This window comes from Stegostoma tigrinum, chromosome 11 (genome assembly GCF_030684315.1).
Source record: "Stegostoma tigrinum isolate sSteTig4 chromosome 11, sSteTig4.hap1, whole genome shotgun sequence".
NCBI classification, from domain to species: Eukaryota; Metazoa; Chordata; class Chondrichthyes; order Orectolobiformes; family Stegostomatidae; genus Stegostoma; species Stegostoma tigrinum.
This window is the reverse complement of record NC_081364.1, coordinates 82109410-82135709: the sequence shown is the minus strand read 5'-3', so window position 1 is coordinate 82135709 and position 26300 is coordinate 82109410. Positions and strand designations below refer to the sequence as shown.

General features: G+C 40.6%; 2 protein-coding genes across 3 annotated transcripts in view; both read right to left on the bottom strand.

Moving 5' to 3' along the window:
• The window catches only part of LOC132210167 (ral guanine nucleotide dissociation stimulator-like 1), a 38775-nt gene extending 26927 nt beyond the window's left edge, over positions 1-11848 (bottom strand). For both annotated transcript variants that reach the window (XM_059649586.1, XM_059649587.1), the window contains exons 1-4: positions 9937-11848; positions 7400-7477; positions 2967-3029; positions 1493-1573 (exon numbers count right to left, since the gene is read on the bottom strand). In XM_059649586.1, the coding sequence (XP_059505569.1) occupies positions 1493-1573; positions 2967-3029; positions 7400-7477; positions 9937-10127 (413 nt within the window). In that variant the 5' untranslated portion in view covers positions 10128-11848. The remainder of the gene's footprint in view (positions 1-1492; positions 1574-2966; positions 3030-7399; positions 7478-9936) is intronic.
• A 66-nt stretch (positions 11849-11914) lies between these two features.
• On the bottom strand, positions 11915-23193 carry LOC132210237 (ral guanine nucleotide dissociation stimulator-like 1). Its single transcript, XM_059649660.1, has 5 exons — positions 23133-23193; positions 21700-21773; positions 17660-17859; positions 13986-14048; positions 11915-12439 (listed from the first exon to the last, which is right to left on the bottom strand). The coding sequence occupies exons 2-5, from the start codon at positions 21700-21702 to the stop codon at positions 12355-12357; spliced, it is 351 nt and encodes a 116-aa protein (XP_059505643.1). The 5' UTR covers positions 21703-21773; positions 23133-23193; the 3' UTR covers positions 11915-12354.
• Positions 23194-26300: the final 3107 nt, after the last annotated feature.

Here is a 26300-nt window from a genome sequence, read left to right as displayed (position 1 = left end):
TCAAAACCTTGATCCTCTTATTAATCAAGAACGCTTCTCTCTCTCTATCTTAAATAGACCTAATGACTTGGCCTCCATGGCTTTCTGCAATGTTTTCCTCAGATTAGCCACTCCTTGACTGAAGAAATTCTTTCTGACCTGAGTTATAATGGTTGGTCTCTTCACTCCACGACTGTGCCCGCATGTCCTAATCTCTCCTACTCGTGGAAGCATCTTCTCCGTTCCACGTGCAATCCTTCCAGGCCTCTCAGTATGCTGTAAGTTTCAATGAAATTCCAACCCATCCTTCTAAACTCCATCCTGTACAGAACCAAAACCCTCAACCACTCTTCAAATGAGAAGCCCTCTCAAGTTTTCAAGTACTTATCAACTGGATTTGTTAAACAGGCAACATTTCTGATGTATGTAACTACAATAGATCGAGATTTGTTTTTCCCCTCCAAGCTTTAACTGGTGGTATACAAGTGATTGTGACTGAGTCTGGAAGAGTAGCTGGGGAGAAGCTGCAAGGAAGAAGGAATTTCACCTTTCACACAAGTTTTCAGAACACCACCGTCTGTTTATTTTTGGGCAATGGGGGGAGGTGGGGCATGTAATAACATTGGAAAGCAGAGAGTTAGAGAGTCAAGTTTTTCAATACTTTTACCTGCATTGCATAGTCCAATGTTTGGAAAAGAAACATTCCATTAAAGACCGTGTGTTAATGCATGCCCAATTATTCACTGGCAATTAAATTGGAGGTGAGAGGATTAGGATAATGGCAGGGAGGGAGTTTGCCACCAACACATTGCAAAGCTATGTTGACATGGGTCAGTTCTCTTTGACACCTGGACTCTCCTTGACTTCTAAGGACTGCCTCCCTCATTTCCCTGATGGCGTCCACATACACAACCTCAGTGACAATCAGCATTAACAGTTGGGCTGAGAAAGATGCTGATCTGCCATCCCCTTCACTGGACCAGCAGCTGTCAAAACTGAGCCAAACCGTCAACTGGTGAGTAACGCCGGCAGCAATCTCTGTATTGGTTACTGCTGGAATCGGCCAAGGCCTCCAGGTTGCAGTTCCAGCAGAAGGCCTGCAGCAAGAACCACAAGCTTCCATCTAAAATTTCTTTTTACAACACGAGGAACAGAGCAAATATTAGAACAACAGCCAACTGTTTCTTTAATGTAAAAAAAACAAACTACGGACACCGACAACCTGAAAGAAAAGCAGATGTCTCTGGAGAAACTCTACAGGTTTTGCAGCATCTACAGACAGAAAACAGAGTTCAAGTGAAGCCAGGTGACACTTCTTCAGAGATGTGAAGTTCTGAACAGGGGAACCTTAACTCAAAGCGCCCACTCTGCTTTCTCTCCACAGATGCTGCTCAGTTTCGGGAGATAGCCTCTACGTAATGCTCCTGAAAATGCCAGACCTCCAGCAGCTGCCCTTCACATAGTTGTATTCTGATTAAAGCATCAATTCCTCACACATTGGATCAATACTTACTTTCTGATCTCTGCAACTGTCTCTGGAGGAAGTGGATTTTCAAGCTCCTCACAGCTCGGAATGTTAGCATTGTTCCCGCTGCTGAAATTAGTTGTGAAGAATGTCATTTTAAACAAATACTTGTACCCAGTAATTCTTAGCTCATCGGCAGTTTCCTTTGTATTCCTTGTACTCTGAATAAAGCAAAACCTTAACCACTTATTGTATTCAAACTTACTCTTTCATGACAGATTTTAGAGTGCAAGGTTTCCCATCTACCTTGTAGTTTGCACTTTCAGGTGATCTGCAAATGGTCCTAAAAGTGTTATCAAGTAAATTTGAGCAAACATCCACATCCACAAGAAAATTATCTCCATACACCTGAAAGACATTGAGTCGGCATTTTGTGCCATTGACAGCTAATTTTCGAACAACGGGTCAAGACGCAACTACAGAATATGGTCATTGGTCTCCCCGAAACCCTCAACGGTAGTTTGCAAGATAAGACCGTGAGACTGGAGTAAAGAAAGAGAGAGAGAGGGAGAAGGATGCAACAAATCCATTTCTTCAACATTTTATATTTGTTGCAAAGTCTAAAAATATCTCAAACAATGAGCTCCAGGCCCAAATATAGAAAGGCAACCAACTTTCCAGTGAAGAACTTCAGACAGCGTCTCTACATACAGGGCTGAATGTCCCAAGTCAACTGGCCTTGGCCTGAGACATGAAATTCTTGGCAAAGTGGAGGGGAGTTCAGGAGGAAAGCTGAACTCTCTTCTGCACCATTATACTGTATTGTCAGCGGTGGGCAAAGTAGCTGGTTTAATGACTCACTGGGCATGAATCACGTCACCAGCTGACAGTCACTTGCGTCTGTCTGTCTCTCTGGTAAATATTAGAGTTCCTCAACTCCCGCAGTGGACATTGGCCTGCAAATCTCTTTTCTATAAGCTCGGCAATGACAATTGTAATGACAGCAAAGAAAAGATTGCAGCTCTGCCTCTATTTCATCCTTTTGTCAACTGTTTTTATGAAAAAAGATCACCCTCCAGATTTAGTGTGTTCATGGACAGCAGTAGGTTTTTCTTCAAAACCTTCACAGGAGATTTGAAAGACACCACAGGCAGACTGAGGGTAGGGGATGAGGTAGGAACCTCAATTCTTCAACATGTTGTATCCTTAATTCAGAGTTCAGCTATCTAAATGTTTGGCGACAAATGAAGATCTGAATAGTGAATGGATGAGCAATTTTTTTCACTGAACACTTTTGGATCTTTTCTGTTGATACAGCTTTTCTTTTCAAACAAACAAAATCTGTGTAGATTTTTGATACAATCAAGCAACTTTGTTAATGTGACTGCTGCTGTCTCGTGTTTGCTGCATTGCTGTGGGAGGAAGGCCCTCCACAGATCTTACAGGAAGTGCCAGCAGGTTTTTTAACATTGTTGTATTTTGGATAAAACTTAATTAAGTCACACATTAGAGTAAAGCTTACTTTGTGCTCACTGAATCGATTACTGGAATCTCTTCTGCCTCTGAGGTGTCAAAGCTTCCATATCTGCAATTGGTCAGACAGCACAAACTAAGTGATTTTAAACAAGCTTGAATCTACAATTTGCATTCAGCCACTGAAAAACATCTGAAGGTTCGGGATTTCGGCATTTGAAGCCTTGATTACCGAGTTTGTTAAAACATTACATTGAAACTCCAATTTGGCATTTTACAGCATACCTGCCGCATCCCATACAACAGAGAAGAGTAAAACATTCAATGTGGTTCTGCCTCATCTGATCGTAACTTCAAAAATACATTCCTGCCTATCTGAGTGACCTTTCACTCCCTTGCTCTCAACAAGTATCTATTTATCTTTGCATTTACAGTATTCCAGTGCTCTCCTTTTACCATCTTTTCAGGAAGAAAACTTAAAAGAATACCCACATTTTGAGATATTTTTAAAAACCACTGTTTTAAGTTGACAACCACTGAATTTTAGACACTCGCCCTTCATTCTAGTCTCTTCTGTAAGGGGAAACACCGTCTGCATATCTACCCTGTACAAATGCTCAGGTTTTTTTCTTTCAATCACATTGCGCCTTCCGCCCGAAACACCGACTGATGCAAGCCTTGTCTGTACAAATTTTCCTTGTGAGGCAAGTCACTTAGTCTCGGTATTATTCTGGTAAACCTGTTCTGAACTGCCTCTCATATATTTACTTCCATCCTTAAATAAGGCTGACCACCACAAAGAAAAACATTCAAGATATGGGCTCACCAGTGATCCCGAATTTTGTTGTTAAGTTCCTTCATGATAAAATGAAAACATTTATTTGCTTTCCTAATTACTTAATGTATCTGTACATAAGCAATTTGTGATTCATGCATGAGGATACCCAGAATCCACTGTATCTCAGAGCTATGCAATCTCCTTCAACAAAAAAAACTGCTCTGCTTCCTGCCAAAATGGACTTCAAATTTACCCATGTACAACTGTCTTTGTCAGATCTTTGACTACTTGCTCAACCTCTCTTTCTCTGCAGTATTCCAATGTCCTCTGAGGTTAATTTTTAAATGCATCTTTGTCTCTTCAGCACATCTGTCAGCCATAAATTCATTCCTTCGTAAGTCATCGACTGTTCGTCAATACTTCAAAAACTTGGCCAGAAACAGATTATTAAAATTACATTGAAATTATGTGATCCGAACAATTTTGAGCTCCAGTTAATTCTCTGTCTCAAATAAACACCTAAGTAAATGAGAACACTCATGCAAAAAGGGATGAATTCCTTGGATCTAATTACAGAAAACTAAAATAACTGTAGCATCTAGTCAGCCTGTTTCTCCCTTTCACTACGGATACAGGAAAATCTTGAAATGTAGGATGTGTGTAAGGTGAATGGATACTATTAGCATCCATTGAATTATGATGATCATTTAGCCGAATTCAAATGGTTGACTCAAACACGAATTTTAAACACAACATCTGTCCAATTAGTAAAATGGATTTGAACTTTCGAATGGCATGGAAGCCATTTTGTTGTTGACTTTTTAAAATCTCGCAAGGATCTCCCTGCAAATGGAAACATTCACCAAAAGACAATAGACAAGTCAGTGATCTAAGCAGCCAAAGTAATAAACAGTTACACTGTGAAAGGAGGAGACAGTAAATATAACAGATGATTGTCTTAACCAGAACTATCTCAGAGCTTAATGAGAACCAACATCCTCAAATTTCAACAAACCACATTTTGCTGAGATTCCTTCGTTTTACAAATTTTTCGCTTGACCTTTAAAAGAATACCATCATCTAAGACGACTACAGGCACAACACAAAAGCAAATAAGAAAGTAATTACCTGCGAAGAATTGCACTATTGAACCTCTGAGAGATAATGTGAGACACATGAGTGAGCTGTCATGTTGAAAATTCGAGGGCGAGTATGGGTCATCTTTTTCTTTAAAACTCAAAAGCTTATTGCTGGAATTATTCTGCTGGAGCATTTATTTACTTGGGCAAAGAAAGAGAATATTTTGGCCACAGGCAAAAAGAGAAACCCAAATTCACTTTTGAAAGGACCAGCTGGATCATTTCTGCAATCCATTGGGTTCATGCAAGCCAGCTCATTAGCTTACTGCTTTGAAGAAAAATCTAATCACCTCTGGTTATTTGCTGATCTTCTCAAATTTTATAAGCATAGCACATTTGTGAAACTTTTCATCCCCGGGGTGTCCCTATAATGTCAGAGGCACATCAATTGAAGGTCAGCAGCGGTGAGAATCGCTTTGTCTCTGAACTGAGTTTTGATCAGTTACCCCAAAAAACCATTTGTGAATTGCATAAACTGTTAAATACTCACCAACATTCAGAAAACTAATGTATTAAAAAAAACTAAGGTGACAAGAGAAACCATCACTGATGTCATTTGAAAAATATGCAACCCATTATTACAGAATTGCGGTACTCCTGCATATTTCAGTGGTAAACAGACATTCATTTGACCAACATTTCAGTTTTGCAACAAGGCTCCTCATACTGCATTCAGCTTCCAAACTTTTATTGTTATGCCCAACACAGACTTACAGAAATTGATAGATTTTTTTCAATTAAAATAGCACTCTTCCATTCACTACATGCAGAAACCTAGACATCCCAAACATTGTTTCAGGAAGCTCCAAACTACATAAAAAGCATTGAAGGAAGTCAACGTTACATTTTATCCTTAATCTCAAGGTCTAGTCATTGTCCTAACACATTCACCGCACTTATTAAACTTTGTGTTGTACTGGGTCAAAATCACTTCATTATTGCGAAAAATTAATCAAAAATACTTTGCCACCTGTCTCTGTATTATGTTTTGTGAGTATGTTTTATTCACTTTTGTCCCAAACCACTAGCGGGGTGCTTAATCATGATTTGTGCCACCATTTGGGATCAGGGATATTGGAAGGGGATAGGGGCACAAAACAGGAGAACTGAAGGACTGCTTTGCCTTGTTGTAAACAAACAAGTTCATCACAGGATGTTGTCAAGGATTCCTGCAGGAAATGGGAGAGCCCAAAATAGTTACAAGTTCATCTTCGAGAAAATAAAATCTAATGTAAATGTCGGGGAAGCAGAATGAACGTCACACACTGGATTCCACATCTCTTTTCTTTTCATTTTGAAAATTAGAACAGTTGTGTATTGCCCGTGAAATCATTCTGACTGCATTAATATGGCACAATATTTTGTGGGTCCTTTAAATCTCTTATGCATGCAAATCCACATTTAGCAAGAGATTACTGAATGCTGCAAGGCACCTGAAAATGTTTGCCAGTCTCCTTTCCTTCTACACTTCCCTTCTGAAGTACCTATATTTAACTCTGTACACATTGGGGTCATCAATAATCCTCATCATTTGTACCATTTGCCACTCTTTCCTGCTTGTGGGAACATTCTGACACTGTCACTAAACAACCTCCTGCTGTAAGACAGACTGCTGTTTCATTGCAGTTTTGCCTAAACTTGTGTTGAAATTTACTTGCTGCAAACGCCTTATTGCTCCTTTTGAAGTTGGACCTCCTCCAAATCAAAATTATTCTGGATTGTTCCTTCCTCTCTTCTGGAGCCAAAATAAATACCTTATGATATGGTGCTTCCTGAAATGATCCATGTCTGATATTTGATCGATAGTGTGTGTGTATGTGTGTGCACAATAATTATAGAAGTGGTAGTGCAGGTTGAAGATCTCATCAGGATTCTGAACTTTAAAAATTGGAGCATTGTATGAAAAACAAATATGTTCTGACTAATCATGATTAAACAAAAACCTCCTGATTTCCCCTCAACTCTGGTATTTACCAACCACACTTCAGGAAGGATTTGAGAGGGTGCACAAAACATTCACAAAAAATATTACCATAGATGACAAACTAGACAGCCCTGTGGAGAGGCTGAAGGAGCTTGGGCTGCTCTTGGAGAAGACTAAGAAGTGATTTTAAAAGTGTTCAAAATTATAAGGGATTTGGTTGGAATGGATAAGAACAATCGGTGCCTTGTGACAGAAGGCTTAAGGAGAAAAGGACACTGATTTAAGATGATCAGCAAAAAGAACCAATGGTGACAAGGAATTTTTTTTTTCAATAGCCTATTCAGGAACTGGAAAGCTCTGCCGAATAGTGTGGTGGATGCAGCTTCAATTGCGGTCTTCAAAAGTGAACTACAATTTTCGAAAGAAGAAGTTTCGCAGTATTACACAGTAAAAGGACTTAGGAGTGAACGTAGGCAAATCCCTCTTTGAGAGCTGGTACAAACATCAAATCATTGTCTCTGGGTTATTACCATTTGATGGCTGTATAACATTGCACAAACTGCTAGCTCCCCAGCTATTTCCTACTGCTTTGTCATATTCTGAATAATGATTCACTTTGTCATGCATGCAATTAAACTTACTCAGCAATTATTTCGCTGGATCCTGAAGAACCACAACTTCCATTTTCCTCACCATTTGCACTGTCAACATTTCCAGAACTGCAATTGATCAAAGAGAACAAATTAAGTCATTTAGAACAGGCAAACCCGTCCAGAATTAAATCCAACCCAATTCAACAACAAAAAATCACAGTCTTGAGAGAGGGGTTCTTTTGACTTCCACAGGATGCCCTCAGGCCTTCATACTGAGGCAGTGCTGGGGTGGGGGTTGAAAGAGATAGAGCAGGGCAATAAGGAGAGAAAACCATTTCTTCAGTATTTCAAGATAATAAAATGTGAGGCTGGATGAACACAGCAGGCCAAGCAGCATCTCAGGAGCACAAAAGCTGACGTTTCGGGCCTAGACCCTTCATCAGAGAGGATGTGCTCCTGAGATGCTGCTTGGCCTGCTGTGTTCATCCAGCCTCACATTTTATTATCTTGGAATCTCCAGCATCTGCAGTTCCCATTATCTCTTCAGTATTTCACCCTTGTTGAAAGCCGTTCCTGCGCTGTGCAAGAACTTGATACTGAAAGACAAGCAAAATTCAGTCTACCATTGAAAAGCTTTGAAAGCTTTATGCTAATTCAACATTATCTCACCTCCCAAAATAAGCCAAACATTGCAGAAGCAGTGAAGCAGTTGCTTCATGTGATTGCTATTGTCTGGATTGGTGCTCACTGCACTGCCAATTGGGGTATCTTCCTGAGGCAACCCTGACATGATCTTACAGCAAATCCCAACAGCTTGCTTTCACAGTATTAGATTCCAAATACCATACAACAGGTTTAATCTGTCGTCACATCAAATTTACTTGTCAATTACTCCTTCAGTTTCTGACAAACTTAGGTTTCTACCCACCACACAGTGTGACATGTCAATATTTTCACAGCTGCAACTGGTCACAAAACACCAAATAAATCATTTTACTTGTGCACATGATCACATTTTTAATTTCTGGCACTCATCTTATTTTGGCTGTGAGGGGGAGCCAGTGGGTAGATGAGGAGTAAAGAGGTCAAATAAAGAACCTCTGCACTGGGACAGACAATAAACATCCCAAAAGAGAGGATTTAAGTTTAACTTCCTCATCTCTGACAAAGAAACTCAAGCTCTTTACAGACTATTGACAATTCAACCCTCACAAGCACAGCTTGTAACTCATAGTTTGATTTGGAGAACTGATGTAGGAATTTGTCATTGCTCAAATTCACTGAAGCTTAAGGTCAGATTAGTCACCATTGGCTGTTTTGCTGAAAAAAAAATCATTTTTCTTTCCTGCTCCTTTAACAGTTCTGAGTTTCCTTAAAGACCTGGACAGAATAAACTCAGGATTAATTCCAGGTCTCTGCCTGACTCCATGGATACAAATGGCAGATGGCCAACTTAGATAATTCAAAATGCAAATTATTCAATGGCAATATTGTATGGGAGAAATACCAAGGCTCGGACACGGGGAGCAGGTCACATTCTTAATTGAAGAAATATTTCTTCAAATGTCACAGACGTTTGGAGGACACTTCAATGAACTTGGAGGGCGTTTGTGGGGAGGGCGCAGCTGAAGCAGGAAGGAGGAACACAGAGAAGTGCTGAGTTGGGGTAGAGGAGATTAACCCATTGCTTTAGTATTTTTACCAGAGCCACATTGTCCAGAAATATAACCTCAATATTGATCTGAAAACAATTTCCCATCTCAGTGTTTTGGATGCTTCAATGGTGATGCTATCATTAAAGGCAAATGTCTCTACCATGAATTTTCTAGGAAAGCAGTCCAGCAGACACTTTAATGTGACTGCCATAGTCTGGAGTGGCATTCATTACATTGCACAAAAAGTTTTGAAATCAATGATTCTCCATCATTCCCTTTTCACGCTGCTCCATTCCAAATGTTGCAGAATTAAAACATATCAAAAGTATTTCCGATCAAACTTGCTTCCTCATGGTTACACAGATGCCTGGAAAACTTTGATTCCCATCCACCCGACAATCTATACGGCCAAAATATCTGCAGCTGCAAGTGCTCATTAAGCACAAATTAAGGAAAGGATTTGCATCTACAAATGACTTGTAAACATTGAAAATAAATTTTGAATCCCAAAATGCTCTGTATTTCAAGTCCTCATTTGGTCAAAGTCCAGATGAATGACTACATTAGATGGTTTGCTTTCCAATTTTTCAGAGAAAATATGTAGGTCACTCCAGTTACATCGGCTGGTGCATTTGAGGGGAGGTGGGAGGTTTCGCAGTTTAGCATTGTTGCAAGTTAGACCACCAAGGTCTGGATGTTGAGGGCCAATCAAATTTTCACTGAACATTTTAAAATGTTTTCTATCGATCAAAGGCTGAAATGTGTCATTGATTTAATTACTGGCAATGGCCTCGGAGGGATTAAAGCTGTTTCTTTAATGTGATTTTTATCGTCTCGAATGGCGATATAATCTTTCAAGAGCTACTATATTCACAGCAATTTCTTTTCATGGTATTTATTACGAATGAAACACAGAAGGATGAAACTTACTTTGAAATTGTTGCTGTCTCTTTTGGTGAACTTGGTTCTTCATCTTTCTCAGAGTTTGGGCTGTCAAAGGTTTTAGACCTGCAGTTATTTAAGACCACAAAACCGTAAGACATAGGTGCAGAAAGTAGGCCATTCGGCCCATTGAGTCTGTTCTGCCATTTAGACATGGCTGATAAGTTCCTCAACACCATTCTCCTGCTCTCTCCCCATAGCCCTTAATCCCCGTGATAATCAGGAACCTATCTGTCTCAGTTTTAAATTTCCTGGCCTCCGCAGCCTTCTGTGGCAGTGAATTTCACAGATTCAAAACTCTCTGGCTGAAGAAGTTTCTGCAAATCTCCAATTTAAAAGGTCTTGTCTTCATTCTAAGGCTGTGCCCTCGGGGCCTCATCTCTCCTACCAATGGAAGCATCTTCCCAACAACCATTCTGTCCAGGCCATTCAGTGTTCTGAAAGTTTCAATTAGATCACCCCTCATCCTTCTAAACTCCAATGAGTATAGTCTCAGAGTCATCAACCGTTCCTCATATTTTAAGGTTTCCATTCCCTGGACCATTCTCATGAACCTCCTCTGAACCCGTTCCAGGGACATTACATCCTTCCTGAGATATGGGACACAACTCTGCACGCAGTACTCCAAGTATGGCCAGACCAGAGCCTTATAAAGCCTCAGAGGTACAGCCCTGTTTTTAGATTCATGTCTTTTCACAATAAATGCCAACATTGCATTTGCCTTCCTGACTATATAAGGCAAAAATTAAAGACATTTTAAACAAGCACTTGCACCCAGAAGTGGCTTCATCACAAAAGGACCAATGAAATATTTAGTGTCAAATCCATAAGACCATAAGATATAGGGGCAGAATTAGCTCATTCGACCTCCTCAGTCTGCTTTGCCATTCAATTCTGGCTGTGATGTTTCTGAAGCCCAATCGCCAGCCTTCTTCTGAAACCCTTGATCCCCTTATTAATCAAGAACCCATCTCTCTCTCTATCTTAAATAGTCCTAATGACGTCGGCTTCCTGCAATGTTTTCCTCAGATTAACCACTCGCTGATTGAAGAAATTCTTTCTTACCTTAGTTCTAAAGGTTGGCCTCTTCACTCCGCGACTGTGCCCGCATGTCCTAATCTCTCCTCCTAGTGGAAACATCTTCTCTGTTCCATGTACAATCCTTCCAGGCCTCTCAGTATTCTGTAAGTGCCAATGAAATTCCCTCCCATCCTTCTAAACTCCATCCCAAACTGAACCAAAACCCTCAACCACTCTTCAGATGACAAGCCCTCTCAAGTTTTCAAGTCCTATTCAACTGGATTTGTTAAACAGGCAACATTTCTGATGTATGTAACTACAATAGATCGAGATTTGTTTTTCCCTTCCAAGCTCTAACAGGTGGTTTGCAAGTGACAGGAGTTGAGTCTGGAAGAGAAGCTGGGGGAGTTGCAAGGAAGAAGGAATTTCAACTTTCACACAAGTTCTCAAAGCACAATGGTCTGGATTTTTTTGGGCGATGCGGGGAGGTGGGACATGTAATAACACTGCAAACAGAGTTAGAGAGTCAAGTTTTTCAGTATATTTACCGGCAGTGCACAGTCCAATGTTTGGAAAAGAAATATTCCATTAAAGACTGTGTGTTAATGCATGGCCAATCATTCGCTGACAATTAAATTGGAGGTGGGAGGATTAGGAAAATGGCAGGGAGGGAGTTTACCACCTACACATTGCAAAGCTATGTGAGATGGGCCAGTTCTCTTTTTCACCTGGGCTCTCCCTGACATCTAAGGACTGCCTCCCTCATTTCCCTGATGGCGCCCACTTAAACAACCTCAGTGACAATCAGCATTAACAGTAGGGCTGAGAAAGGTGCTGATCTGCCATCCCTTTCACTGGACTAGCAGCTGTCAAAACTGAGCCAAACCGTCAACTGGTGAGTAACCCGGCAATAATCTCTTTATTGGTCACCGCTGGAATCCGCCAAGGCCTCCAGGTTGCAGTTCCAGCAGAAGGCCTGCAGCATGAACCACAATCTTCCATCTAAAATTTCTTTTTACAACACTAAGAACAGAGCAAATATTAGAACAACAGCCAACTGTTTCTTTTATGTAAAAGAACAAACTACAGAAGCCGAAAAGCTGAAAGAAAAGCAGACATTGCTGGAGAAACTCAACAGGTTTTGCAGCATCTACAGACAGAAAACAGAGTTCAAGTTGAGCCAAGCGACACGTCTTCAGAGATGCGAAGTTCTGAACAGGAGAACCTCAACTCAAATTGCCCACTCTGCTTTCTCTCCACAGATGCTGCTACGTTTCAGGAGAAAGTCTCTAAATAATGTTCCTGAAAATGGCGGCCTCCAGCGGTTGCCCTTCACATAGTTGTATTCTGATTAAAGCATCATTTCCTCACACATTGGATCAATACTTACTTTTTGATCTCTGCAACTGTCTCTAGAGGAATTGCATTTTCAAGCTCCTCACAGCTCGGAATGTTATCATTGTTTCCGCTGCTGAAATTAGTTGTGAAGAATGTCATTTTAAACAAACACTTGTACCCAGTAATTCTTAGCTCATCGGTAGTTTCCTTTGTATTCCTTGTACTCTGAATAAAGCAAACCTTAACCACATATTGTATTCAAATTTACTCTTTCATGACAGATTTTAGAGTGCATGGTTTCCCATCTACCTTGTAGTTTGCACCGTCAGGTGATCTGCAAATGGTCCTAAAAGTGTTATCAAGTAAATTTGAGCAAACATCCACATCCACAAGAAAATTATCTCCATACACCTGAAAGACATTGAGTCGGCATTTCGTGCCATTGAGAGCTAATTTTCTAACAACGGGTCAAGACGCAACTACAGAATATGATGATTGGTCTCCCCAAAACCCTGAATGATAGTTTACAGGATAAGACCGTGAGACTGGAGTGTGGTAGTAAAGAGAGAGAGAGAGACAGACAGAAGGATGTAACAGATTCATTTCTTCAACATTTTATATTTGTTGCAAAGTCTAAAAATATCTCAAACAAAGAGCTCCTGGCCCAAATATAGAAGAACTTCAGATCGTGTCTCTACATACAGGGCTGAATGTCCCAAGTCAACTGGCCTTGGCCTGAGACATGACATTCTTCGCAAAGTGGAGGGGAGTTCAGGAGGAAAGCTGAAGTCTCTTCTGCACCATTATACTGTATTGTCAGCGGTGGGCAAAGTAGCCGGCTTAACGACACACTGGGCATGAATTAAGTCACCAGCTGAGAGGTGCACATGTCTGTCTCTCTGGCAAATATTGGAGCTCCACAACTCCTACAGTGGACATTGGCCTGCAGACCTCTTTTGTATAAGCTCAGCAATACCAACCGGAATAACAGCAAAGAAAAGATTGCAGTTCTGCCTCTATTTCATTCTTGGTCAACTGTTTTTATAAAATAGATCACCCTTCAGATGTACTGGGAGTAGGTTTTTCTTCAAAACCTTCACAGGAGATTTGAAAGACACCACAGGCAGGCTGAGGGGAGGGGAGGAGGTAGGAACCTCAATTCTTCGACATGTTGTATCCTTAATTCAGAGTTCAGCTACCTAAATGTTTGGCGACAAATGGAGATCTGAATAGTGAATGGATGAGCAATTTTTCACTGAACACTTCTGGATCTTTTCTGTTGAAACAACTTTTCTTTTTAAACAAACAAAATCTGTGTAGGTTTTTGATGTAATCAAGCAACTTTGTTAATGTAGTATCAGAGATAATGGGAACTGCAGATGCTGGAGAATTCCAACATAATAAAATGTGAGGCTGGATGAACACAGCAGGCCAAGCAGCATCTCAGGAGCACAAAAGCTGACGTTTCGGGCCTAGACCCTTCATGTGCTTGGCCTGCTGTGTTCATGCAGCCTCACATTTTATTAACTTTGTTAATGTGACTGCTGCTGTCTAGTGTTTGCTGCATTGCTGTGGGAGGAAGGCCCTCCACAGATCTTACAGGAAGTGCCAGCAGGTTTTTTAACATTGTTGTATTTTGGATGAAACTTAATTAAGTCACACATAAGATTAAATCTTACTTTGTGCTCACTGAATCGATTACTGGAATCTCTTCTGCCTCTGAGGTGTCAAAGCTTCCATATCTGCAATTGGTCAGACAGCACAAACTAAGTGATTTTAAACAAGCTTGAATCTACAATTTGCATTCAGCCACTGAAAAACATCTGAAGGTTCAGGATTTCGGCATTTGAAGCCTTGATTACCGAGTTTGTTAATACTTTGCATTGAAACTCCAATTTGGCATTTTACAGCATACCTGCCACATCCCATACAAACAGGGAAGAGTAAAGCATTCAATGTGGTTCTGTCTCATCTGATCGTAACTTCAAATCTACATTCCTGCCTCTCCTAATGACCTTTCACCTCCTCTCCCTCAACAAGTATCTGTTTATCTTTGCATTTACAATATTCCAGAGCTCTGCTTTTACCATCTTTTCTGGAAGAAAACTCCAAAGAATACCTACATTGTGAGAGATTTTAAAAAATCACTGTTTTAAATTGACAACCACTGCCCTTTAGACACTCACCCTTCATTCTAGTCTCTTCTATAGGAGGAAACATTGTCTCCATGTCTACCCTGTCCAAATCGTCAGTTTTTTTTTGTTTCAAACACGTTGCCTCTTCCTTCCCTAAACACCAACTGACGCAAGCCTTGCCTGTGCAAATTTTCCTTGTAAGACAAGTCACTTAGTCTCGGTGTTATTCTGGTAAACCTGCTCTGAACTGTGTCTAATATATTTACTTCCATCCTTGAAATACACTTCCCAATACAGAGAAAATCATTCAAGATATTGGCTCACCAGTGATCCCTAATTTTGTGCTTAAATTCCCTCATGATAAAATGAAAACATTTAATTGCTTTCCAAATTACTTCATGTGTCTGTACATGATCATTTTGTGATTCATGCACGAGGATACCCAGATTCCACTGTATCTCAGAGCAATGCAATCTCCCTCAATAAAAACAAAACTGCTATTCTTTCTGCCAAAATGGACTTCAAATTTACCCATATACAACTCTATTTGTCAGATCGTTGACGACTTGCTAAACCTATATTTCTCTGCAGTATTCTGAAGTCCTCTAAGGTTAATTTTTTAGCGCATCTTTGTCACGTCACCAAATCTGTCAGTCATAAATTCATTCCTTCAGAAGTCATGGACTGATCGTCAACACTTGGAAAACTTGGGCAGGAACAGATTTTTTAAATTATACTCATACTATACGATCCTAACCATTTTGAACTCAAGTTAATTCTCAGTCTCAAATAAAAACCTCAGTAAATGAGAACACTCAAGTAAAAAGAGATGAATTCCCTGGATCTAATTGCAGAACACCAAAATAACTGTAGCATCTAGTCAGACTGTTTCTCCCTTTCACCACGGATAAAGGAAAATTTTGAAATGTCGGGTGCGTGTAAGGTGAACGGATGCTATAAACATCCGTTGAATTATGATGATCTTTTAGCCGAATTAAAATGGTTGGCTCAAACACTAATCTTAAACACAAAATCTGTCCAATTGGTAAAATGGGTTTGAACTTTTGAATGGCATGGAAGCCATTTTGTTGGTGACTTTTTAAAAACTCCAAGAATCTCCCTGCAGATGGAGACTTTCACCAAAAGACAATGGACAAGTTAGAGATCTAAGCAGCCAAAGTAATAAACAGCTACATTGTGAAAGGAGGAAACAGTAAATATAACAGATGATTGTCTTAACCACAGCTACCTTAGAGTTTAATGAGAACCAAACTCCTCAAATTTCAACAAACCACAGTTTGCTGAGATTCCTTCGTTTTACGAAATTTTCGCTTTACCTTTAAAAGAATACCATCATCCGGTCCTAACACAAAAGCAAATAAGAAAGTAATAACCTGCGAAGAATCGTTGTCCACTATCTCACCTCTGAGAGATAACATGAGACACATGAGTGAGCTGTGATGTTTCAAATTCTACGGCAAGTATGGGTCATCTTGTTTTAAAAACTCAGAAGCTTATTGTTGGAATTATTCTGCTGGAACATTTATTTAGTTGGGCAAAGAAAGAGAATATTTTGGCAACAGGCAAAAAGAGAAACCCAAATTCACTTTTGAAAGGTCCAGCTGGATCGATTTCTGCAACCCTTTGGGTTCATGAAAGCCAGCTCATCAGCTTACTGTTTTGAAGAAAAATCTAATCATCTCTGGTTATTTGCTGATTTTCTCAAATTTTATAACCACAGCACATTTGGGAAAATTTTCCTACCCAGGGATATCCCTCTAATGTCAGAGATACATCAATTGAAGGTCAGCAGTGGTGAGAATCGCTTTGTCTCTGAACTGAGTTTTGATAAATTACCCCAAAACACCATTTGTGAAGTACATAAACTGTTCAATCCTCACCCAACATGCAAAAAAACTAATGTATAAAAACTGAGGTGACAAGAGAAACCATCACTGATGTCATTTGAAAAACATTTCACCCATTATTACAGAATTGTGGTATTCCTGCATATTTCAGTTGGAAGCAGACATTCATTTGACCAACATTTCAGTTTTGCAATGAAGGTTCCTCACCCTGAACTCAGCTTCCAAACTTTGATTGTTATGCCCAACACAGACTTACAGACAATTGATCAGAGATAATGGGAACTGCAGATGCTGGAGAATCGAATTAACAAAGTGTGGAGCGGGATGAACACAGCAGGCCAAGCAGCATCTTCGGAGCACAAAAGCTGGGTCTAGGCCTGACACGTCAGTGTGTGTGCTCCTAAGATGCTGCTTAGCCTGCTGTGTTCATCCAGCTCCACACTTTGTTACTACAGACAATTGATAGGCTTCTTTCAATTAAAATAACATTTTTCCATTCACTACATGCAGAAACTTAAACATTCCATAGTTGTAGGATGCTCCAAACTACATAAAAAGCATTGAAGGAAGTCAACGTCACTGTTTATCTTTAATACCAAGGTCTAGACATTGTCCCAATACATTCACCACACTTTTCAATCGTTGTATTGTACTGGTTCTCGATCGCTTCGTTATTGCGAAAAAATAATCAAAAATACATTGGCACCTGTCTCAGCATTATGTTTTGTGAGTATGTTTTATTCACTTCTGTCCCAAATCACTAGCCGGGTGCTTAAACATGATTTGTGCCACCATTTGGGATCAGGGATATTGGAAAGCGATGGGGGCACAAAACAGGAGAGCTGAAAGCAGGACTGCTTTGCCTTGTTGTAAACAAACAAGCTCATCAGTCCCACTGCAGTCTCTCTTTATGAAGGACTTCAAGTCTAATTACTTTTAATCAAGTTATTCAAACTTATTATGACACATGACAAAGGAGATAGAATTTGAATCCGGACCTTTTGGGCAGAAGGTGGAGGATAAAACCATCTGTGTGGAGGATAAAATCCTCCAGAATACTTTAAAAAATGTGGACTTTTCTGATGAAACTGGGTGAAAGTTAAAGCCCAAATTTGCAGAGCTTAACGTCCAAGGGATTGGGGTGCAGGTAAGTTTATGTCTTCAATGAACAAAAAATCGTCTCCCTGACTGAGGGTTGGATGGAGATTCTCAGTTTACTGAGAGTTGTTTCCATATGGCTAGTTTCAGCGATTCATTGCCAGAAGGATTAATAACAAAAATTACTCGACAGAACATACTTTTCTATCATTACCATTAAACAAAGGAGATGCTCATTAGATTTATGCTCACTTGTCCAGGAGGATGTACAACACACTTTCAGCAGTGGTATATGCTTTGTATGTCGAAAAGAATGTGCGGATGTAGAAACGCTCCTTGTTCATGAGAGCGATTACAAAATTTTCGACGAGTCTTTTTGAGGTCTCAGAGTTAAGAATTTGAACGTTGGAGGTATCGACAGCGAGATGGGATGGAAGCTCATCTCCTGATGCCTACAGAGAATACAAATTTAAAAAGTAAATGTGATGCAGGAACAACGTTTATTTGTATCGATCTCTGACATGGTAGAAATATTTCAAAATGCTTCACATTTACATAATCATTTAAAAATCGCTCCAAGATTCATGAAGCTAAAACTAGGGCAGGTCACCAAAAGCTTGGTCAGAAAGATTGGTTTTGAGGACAAAGAGGAGATGTTTTGGAACAGTGTCCCAGAACTGGGTAGCTGAACACACCAATGACAGAATAAAGAAGATCAAGCATGCAGGCAAGATCAAAGTGGCCGGAATTAGAAGTGCAAAGATATGAGCATTGAAGGGTTGGAGGGGAATACCATTGATGAGGAGATACAACATGTTCAATCCAATGATAAAGCAGCTGGTCACTTCATGTATTGCTTGAACCATTAAAAAAAACACAAAGTTAAAGTCAAAACATCACAGAAACATGGCCAGCTAGATTCATACAAAACAGAAATTTGAGCCTTGGAGTTATTTTGTATCGATCTCAAGAATATTAAACCATCATTTTAAGTAAATAAACATTTAATATTAAATCCCTTCAGCTGACTACCCACTATTTCTCAATTTCTACTTTAATCCAGTCATCAGACGGGCCAGAAAGTTTCCACAACAGAGAAAATGTGGAATTATGTGCAGCAACTTCTGTCTACAGCTCGAGGCCACAGCAAGCAACAGGAAACATGACAGTCTGGCTTCAATCCTGTTTGAATTCTCTGCTAACAATATCACTGACTTCACATTTCTGAACAATATTGTTTTGAGGAATCTAATTACTCTTGAAAGCAAGCTTACATAACTGGAAGGAAAGCAGAGAGGTATAAAATGTTTGCTGACTTGGCGGAAAATAGAAGGAGGGAGAAACTGAAGATAAAAGGAAACCTCTGTTTTTTTTTGTTCCACAACTCGTGCCATGCAAGGTCTCTTCCAATGTGCTGCCGAAGGGTTATCATACTTGATACTGTGGAGTGTGCAAAAGAAATTAAGAACTCTCACAAAGAACTTCATAGTTCAAATCACATCAAGCACCCCGATATCAAATTCAGTTTCCTTCATGTCAGCAGATGAATATACCTTTGGGATTGGGCAGGGGTCAGGGTGGAGCATGTCAGCAAAGGAGGGAATTGGAGCACTCTTGAAGGAGCCTGATTTGAAATGTGAAATCCAATGCGAACCTCTCAACTTTGCCAGAGTAGCTGACCGGTTCTGTCAGAATTATGAATCGTCTGTATTCACAGGAAATGTATTTCCAAGACTTGTTCCAAGTAATAGAAAATTGTACAAAATGTGTTTCAATTAAATGAAGTTGCCGTTTTAAGAACTTTACCCCACACAAGTATAAAAAAGCATGACTGCAGAAAAGCATAACCTCCAAACAAAGATAACAAAGTGTGGAGCTGGATGAACACAGCAGGCCAGGCAGCATCTTTGGAGCACAAAAGCTGACGTTTCGGGCCTAGACCCTCCATCAGAAAAGGGGGAGGGGGAGAGGGTTCTGAAATAAATGGGGAGACAGGGGGAGGCGGACCGAAGATGGGTAGAGGAGAATATAGGTGGAGAGGAGACAGACAAATTTCGAGGCAGGAATGGAGCCAGTAGAGGTGATTGTAGGTAGGGAGGTAGGGAGGGGATAGGTCAGGCTGGGGAGGTCGAATAGGTCAAGTGGGTGGGATGAGGTTAGACAGAAGGAAATGGGTGTGTTGCTTGGGGTGGGAGGAGGGGATAGGTGAGAGGAAGAACAGGTTAGGGAGGCGGGGACGAGGTGGGCTGGTATTGGGATGCGGTAGGGGAAGGGGAGATTTTGAAGCTCAATTTGTTTATGTGTCATCATATTTTGATCCAGTAAGACAAATAACATTAAAAATAAATTGATGTTTTATGACGATGATGACAATCTCAGTGAGAGAAATTATGTAATGTCCATCTTTAAATATTAAAAGAGCAAAACTATTGAATGTTTGCAATACATTACTAAAATAAAGGCTACCAGCTGCCAATACATTGCCTTCAACATTTTTAATGGTGAAATCTCTGTTCCTTTCTCTCTCACCCGACTACTCATTCCTTCCATCTGTTCTGCTGTTGTGGTAAAAGGCTATCAGCTCCCCTACTCAAATTTACTTCATAATCATTCTTCCCGCTCCTTTCCTTCCCATTCATTGCACGGTGTAACAGAAGAAAGGGCAGGATATCTATGGAAGGATGTGCCCTCCAGTGATCTAAGTTTTCACAATTCCAGCAAAAAGGAAAAAAAAATACAATCGAGCGCAGTAAATCACGGTCCCTCAATGCACAGTTTTTGCGGCGATAAATCAAAACTGCTGCGTTTTCTCAGTATATTGTACACATGCAGTCAGTAAGCAATCAACAGGCATGGAGGAAATCTCTCAAGCAGATATTAATATGTCAATAAAAGCAGGATGGAAGAGTTGAAGTTAATTATGCAGCGGAGAGAATCAACTGAAGTGTGCACATTCAGGTTTCAAATATTAAGTAGAGTTCCACATGAACATTGTTTTATTTCCCTCTCGTAGTCAAAATGCCACAACACACTAGCTTGCCTGACAGATGACATGTTCTTTTCTTGTTTCGAATTCAGGAATTGGTTTGCAAATCTGGTTCAAATTTGGACTTTGTTCACTGAAGGTTGCCAGGCACAGCATGTGACAGAGCAGTGGAAAGTGGCCAGTGATTGAAACACCATCTAATGCCCACTCTTTACCCCTATTAACACACTCCAGTTTGTGGCTATAAGTTAGTTCTAGTCATGATGATTGTCAAAAATTTATGAAAAACATGACAGTTATTTTCACCACCCCCACTACACTACATCAAGGGACACAATCCCTCTTCATGATTATATCGTTGCTCTATGTTCATCATGAATGTAAATTGGGTGACTATTCTATCTCAGTCTTAAATTGAAAAGAAGAATTTGCACATGTCGCTTACTTAATTAATAACAATTAGAAAAGTTTGAACAGATCTCTATCCTAGTACACAGCATACTTTTGTTACTCCATTTGTCTTACAGTTTGCTTGCTGAATATCTCAGAACTTAAACTATATTTTTTGAATTCATAGGAATAAGGTCTCTTGAGTTTGCTCCATTGTATCACATCATGATGCATTTCTCTCTTAATTCCATTTATCCATTTACTGTGAATACACTAGCATAACATAAATGGCAGTCTTGAAGTTCTGAATGAACCCAACAGACTTCAACTTCAGAACCTCCAATGGACGACATTTTTTGGAAAAACGTCTGTCGCCAGATTTCACACCCATCGGACGTAGCTCAGATTTGAAAAGTGCAGCAATAGATATTTCCTGACATAAACAGTCAGTGATTATCACAAAAAAACCCAGCTTGTCTGTTCCAAAGTGACCCACCTTCGAAAAAAAAGTCACCATTACCACACCACATCATAGGGCTGTGCTCACATCAGTGAGAGAGAGAGAGAGACAGCTGGTGGTTGTTTAACCTGCATGTCAGGCACGGGGAGAAGTTGATAAGGACAAACCCTCATGGTCAACACAAATGTTTATTTACTCTTTCAATATCACCTTGCTCTTCCTTAGAACAATTGAAACTTTAAAAGGCCAAGTGAGCAGATGAGAGCATCAGCCTTCAAACATTTCAGCTCCCTCAAAATGAAACGGGACAAACCTGTGACCAAATATATAAAACATCTTGCACATCGTGGAAGAATGTGCGAGTGAGTGAGTGTTGGATGGTCTCTAGGAATATGAAGAATAAGTAATCAGGGGATTGGAATTTGTTGTGTGTGAAAAAGCAAGGATAGTACATACCATTTTTATTCTGAGTAGTATGACGGAAATCTGACTGCTTCGGCAAGCTGACTGACCGGAAACAACAGTCAAATCTATAAGATAAATGAAAACATCATGAGAGACAAAACCAAATTCAACATGTAAAGAGAAAGACTGCCATAAAAAAATTAAATACTGGACCAAAAAAGATAAAATGCTGACTTCAGTGTAGTTACATGTGTCCATGATCTGTTTGCTCTTCTGATATCATGTTGCTCTTGTTCAGAAAACACAACTTTAAAATCCTAACTGAGCCAACACGGACGTCAGGATTCAGACTTTTTAGGCCACTCAAAATAAAAATCAACAAAGCTTTCACATCAATATATGAATAAAAATCACTCTACACACCCTGGAAGCACTGTCTCAGAATCTAAAGGGAGTAACCCAGAGTCAAAGCAAGGGAGGCTGCCTTCATGCAGGATAGGTTCACCAAGAGCAGTCTCTGGCATTAATACAGGGTAATGGGCTCTGCCAGATGGACACCTGAGGCAGTCAGCTTCTCAGAATCCACACCTCTGCAGTCCAGAGAGTGGGACACAGTCAGCCCAGTGGGAGACCGAACCCGGTGTGGGGAGTGGGGAGAAAACAGCTGGGAAACTGTAGAGACATCAGTTAGATGTCGGGTCACCTATTGCTCAGTCTGTCAAGGTCGCAAAAGGGGGCTGCCACATCAGTCCTCATTGTGCTCAAAGATATTACACTGAGAACTGTCTGACTCCAGGGTCAGGCTGCTGTCATTGATGCAAGGCTGACAACTACTACTTTTCACAGGTGTCATGGACCGCTGCTGTTTTAATCTCGTCGGATACGGGAGGCACGATGGCTCAGTGATTAGCACTGCAGCCTCACAGTGCCAGGAACCCAGGCTCGATTCCAGGCTCAGGCTGACTGTGTGGAGTTTGCATATTCTCCCCGTGTCTGCATGGGTTTCCCCTGGGTGCTCCCACAGTCCAAAGATGTGTCGGCTAGGTGGATTGGCCATGCTAATTTGCCCGTAGTGTTGAGGGGTGTGTGGGTGAAAGGAAGGTGGGTCTGGGTGGGATGCTTCAAGGGGCGGTTTGGACTTGTTGGGCTGAAGGGCCTGTTTCCACACCGTAGGGAATCTAATCTAATTTAATATGTCACAGATGAGTATGAGCAAATGGAACAAAGGAGCAGGAATATTTCCAAGATAACAAAGTGTGGGGCTGGATGAACACAGCAGGCCAAGCAGCTGCAGTTCCCTGCTGTGTTCATCCAGCTCCACACGTTGTTATCTTGGATTCTCCAGCATCTGCAGTTCCCATTGTCTCTAAAGGCAAATTTCCATGTGAGGTCTGGAATAAGTGAGTCGATGCCTGACTGAACACAGGGAGACAAGGAACTGGATTGAAGCTTGTGCTTTGTGAAAAATTAATGATAACTCATACCTTTCAGAATCAAAGTGGGTTGGAGTCTGAGGAATGAGAAAGGTGAAGTATCGTCAAACCTAAAAGACAAATGAAAACACCATAAAAGTAAAAACCAAATTCAACATGAAAAGAGAAAGAGTACGATCACACTTAAATACTAGACCAAAAAATATGCTGACTTCAGCCTCATTACATATGTCAAATATTCATTTGCGCCTTCACTGTCTACTTGGTCTTCCTTCAACAATTTAACATTTTAACTTGTCAACTGAGCAGCCAGGACATCACCCTTCAGATACTTCAGTTCAAAATGAAACTCAACAAAGCTTTGCTCTAATCCAACACCTTGAACATCTGGAATGATTTCCCAAAGGGCCTTTTTCATCTAAATACTATTTTTTGGCTGCTGTAATGTAGGAAAGGCACTGGTTAATGTGCAGAAAGCACGTTTTCATGAATAACAATTGGTAATGATTAGCTTTTCCATTGAAATAACATTCACTGAGGGATAAATAGTAGATGATTTATACGGGAGAATTCCATTCTTGTTTTTTTTGCAAATTGTTGTGATAATGGGATCTTGTGGTCATCCGAGATGAACATTTTTCCTGCTAATATCACCTTCAGCAAAGACCAGAAGAAACATTTTGCTCCATCAAAGAGCGGACACAAAAATGTGGCCAATATAATTTTGGTTTTGGCAAGTACTGGAACCATTGCGACCCACAACATACACGCATTAATTCAATCGGGTTACCCCAAATTCACATCATTTTTCCAGTTTTCCCGTCTTTGAAATTCGTACTAAAATCCAATTTCTTTACAAATAGTGTCCAGTATATATTGAATTCAAATTACCTCAAAACTCTTCTCACAACCAAGAGTGCTACCACGAAGGTATTGCTCCTTTCCCTCCGCTTCAATTAGTGTTAGTTCTAATTACACTGATGAGGGAGAGAAAAGAAATAAGCGATTCGCACTTGAAACTGCAGAGCTACAAGTCTGCAATGTTCACCTCACGTTGTCTCAACATGAAGTGAAGACACACAGCAGTTACTGTATATTCTTGTTTGTGCTTATGACATCACAGGCAAACCATTGTGATGTCACTGGGCTTATTCTTTTTTAAAAGAAAACCTTCCCGAGAAAGAACACAAAACCTGTTCCAGCAGTTACCTGCTGTTTTCCACTTCATCTCCATGTGCGCGGTTGTCATGTGGGGAGGGCTTGTTTGTAAACGTGGGCATCATGTCATGGAAGCAGTTTCCCATCTCCGCCATCTTCCCTTAACGGCCTTCCTGGTATATTGCCCATGGGGGTAAAGGCACCAGGAGGCCTGCCCACATGTGACCAATACGGCGATTAATTTATTTGGTGGCCAGACTGGCTGGTCAGCTGTCAAGAGGATGGATGGTCTCATCTGTCCTGAAAGTCCCTTAAAAACATCCCTGAGGTTAATTTAACCTTTACATTGACCTTCGAATCCTTTGCACTCCTCTCATCACAGTCACAACAACACTTACTGTTATGTCCTGCATGTTCACAAACTCTCTATTCATGCTCATACATAACCTTCAGTTCCAGAGCCCTAATCTTATCTATTAGCCACCAGTGTGACACCCTACAAAATGCTTCTTGGGAATCCAAGTGTTATGCAGCTGTTGGTTTCCTCTTTCCAAACTCACTTGTTTGACTATCAAAAAGGAATGAAATTGTCAAACATGCCTGGCCCCAGGGTGACCTTGAACGTACCTGCAACTGCCCTGTCTCCATCATGGCAAGTCTTCTTCTGGATTGACCACGTTGATTTAATCAGATGATACGATTTTTGTTTTAAAAGCATTGCTGAAACATACTTAATGAAGAGACATTATTCAGCACTTTCCCAACTGATTGAAGTCATGTTAACTGGCTTTATTCCTTATTTTTGCTCCTCCTTCTTTCTTACATAGCAGTGTTACAACTGCTAATTTCTACTGAACTCAGACTTTTCCAGAATCCAGGATGTTTTGGTAAATCAGAAACCAAAATATCTACGATGTCTGAAGCTGGGCTCCAGGGGTATTCAGTTTCTTGGAAGGACTGACAAGAAGGAGGAGGTAGGTTAGCATTACTGGTTACGGAATAAAATTAATATGGTAATGACAATGGATATTAGTTCTGGTGAAATGGAGTCTGGGTACAGTTTAGAAACATCAAGGGACAGAAATTGACAGTGGTCGATGTATATACACCCCAGTCAACTCGAGTGGTAATTTTAGCAGAAGGCACTAAAAAGGAAATTGAAGACACCAGCAGAAAGGGAGAGCTCTAACTATGATGAAAGGTCACTGACTTCAAGAGTCAGGTGACTTCAGCCTGCATAAAGATTGGGCAAAGCGAATCAGTTTTCATTCCATACAGGAGGAATTCCTGACGTACTTTTTAAATTCATTCACGGGATGAGGGCATCACTGGCTAGGCTAACATTTATTACCCATTCCTAAATGTCCAGAGAGCAGTTAAGAGTCAACCACATTGCTGTGGGTCAGGAGTTACATGTAAGCAAGAATGGCACTTTACTTCCCTTCAAGGACAACGGATTCATGCTCATCATTAGACGCTTAATTCCTGGTTTGTATTGAATTTAAATTCCACCGTCTGCTGCAAGTGGATTCAAACACAAGTCCCCAAAGTACTATCTGGGTCTCTGGATTCAGTGTCCAGTGATAAAAACCTCAGGCCATTGTCTCCCCAATGAAGTGTGTGCAATGCGGGTTTCTGGGTCAACACTTTGAGGAACCAACAAGCAAAACTGAAGTTTGAGATGGGAAGACTGTGTCCATGCCCCCTCGGGGAAGTGACCCTCATTTTCACCCACAGAAGGAAACTAACAAGGAGACCTTCCACCGAGAGTGCCAGAGGCTCTCAGAGAGAGCAACCCCCAGAAAGCAGAACTTCACTCACTTGGCTCTATTGTCCCATTCCAGACTCCAAAACTAGAACCTATTTACAGCAACAAATGGAAGTATTTGATGGATGCCCTGGGTTTGTGCTCCTCCCCCATTGCTCACCTACAGTTTTCCTGCTTCACCTTGTACTTCCAGCCAAACATCACTGATGTCAGCTGCTTCCTGCCATTCCAAATACTCCTCCTCAAGTGGAAGGACAAACAGCAATGTGGAAATTCACACATATTTCCGACCT

Bases quoted from the DNA above. Each gene is read 5' to 3' on its own strand.
- LOC132210237 (XM_059649660.1), bottom strand. The intron at 14,049-17,659 runs GTGAGCATAAAT...GACCAATTGCAG, and splicing joins TTGTACATCCTCCTGGACAA to ATATGGAAGCTTTGACACCT. The intron at 12,440-13,985 runs GTAAGATTTAAT...AACTAATTTCAG, and splicing joins ATCGATTCAGTGAGCACAAA to CAGCGGAAACAATGATAACA.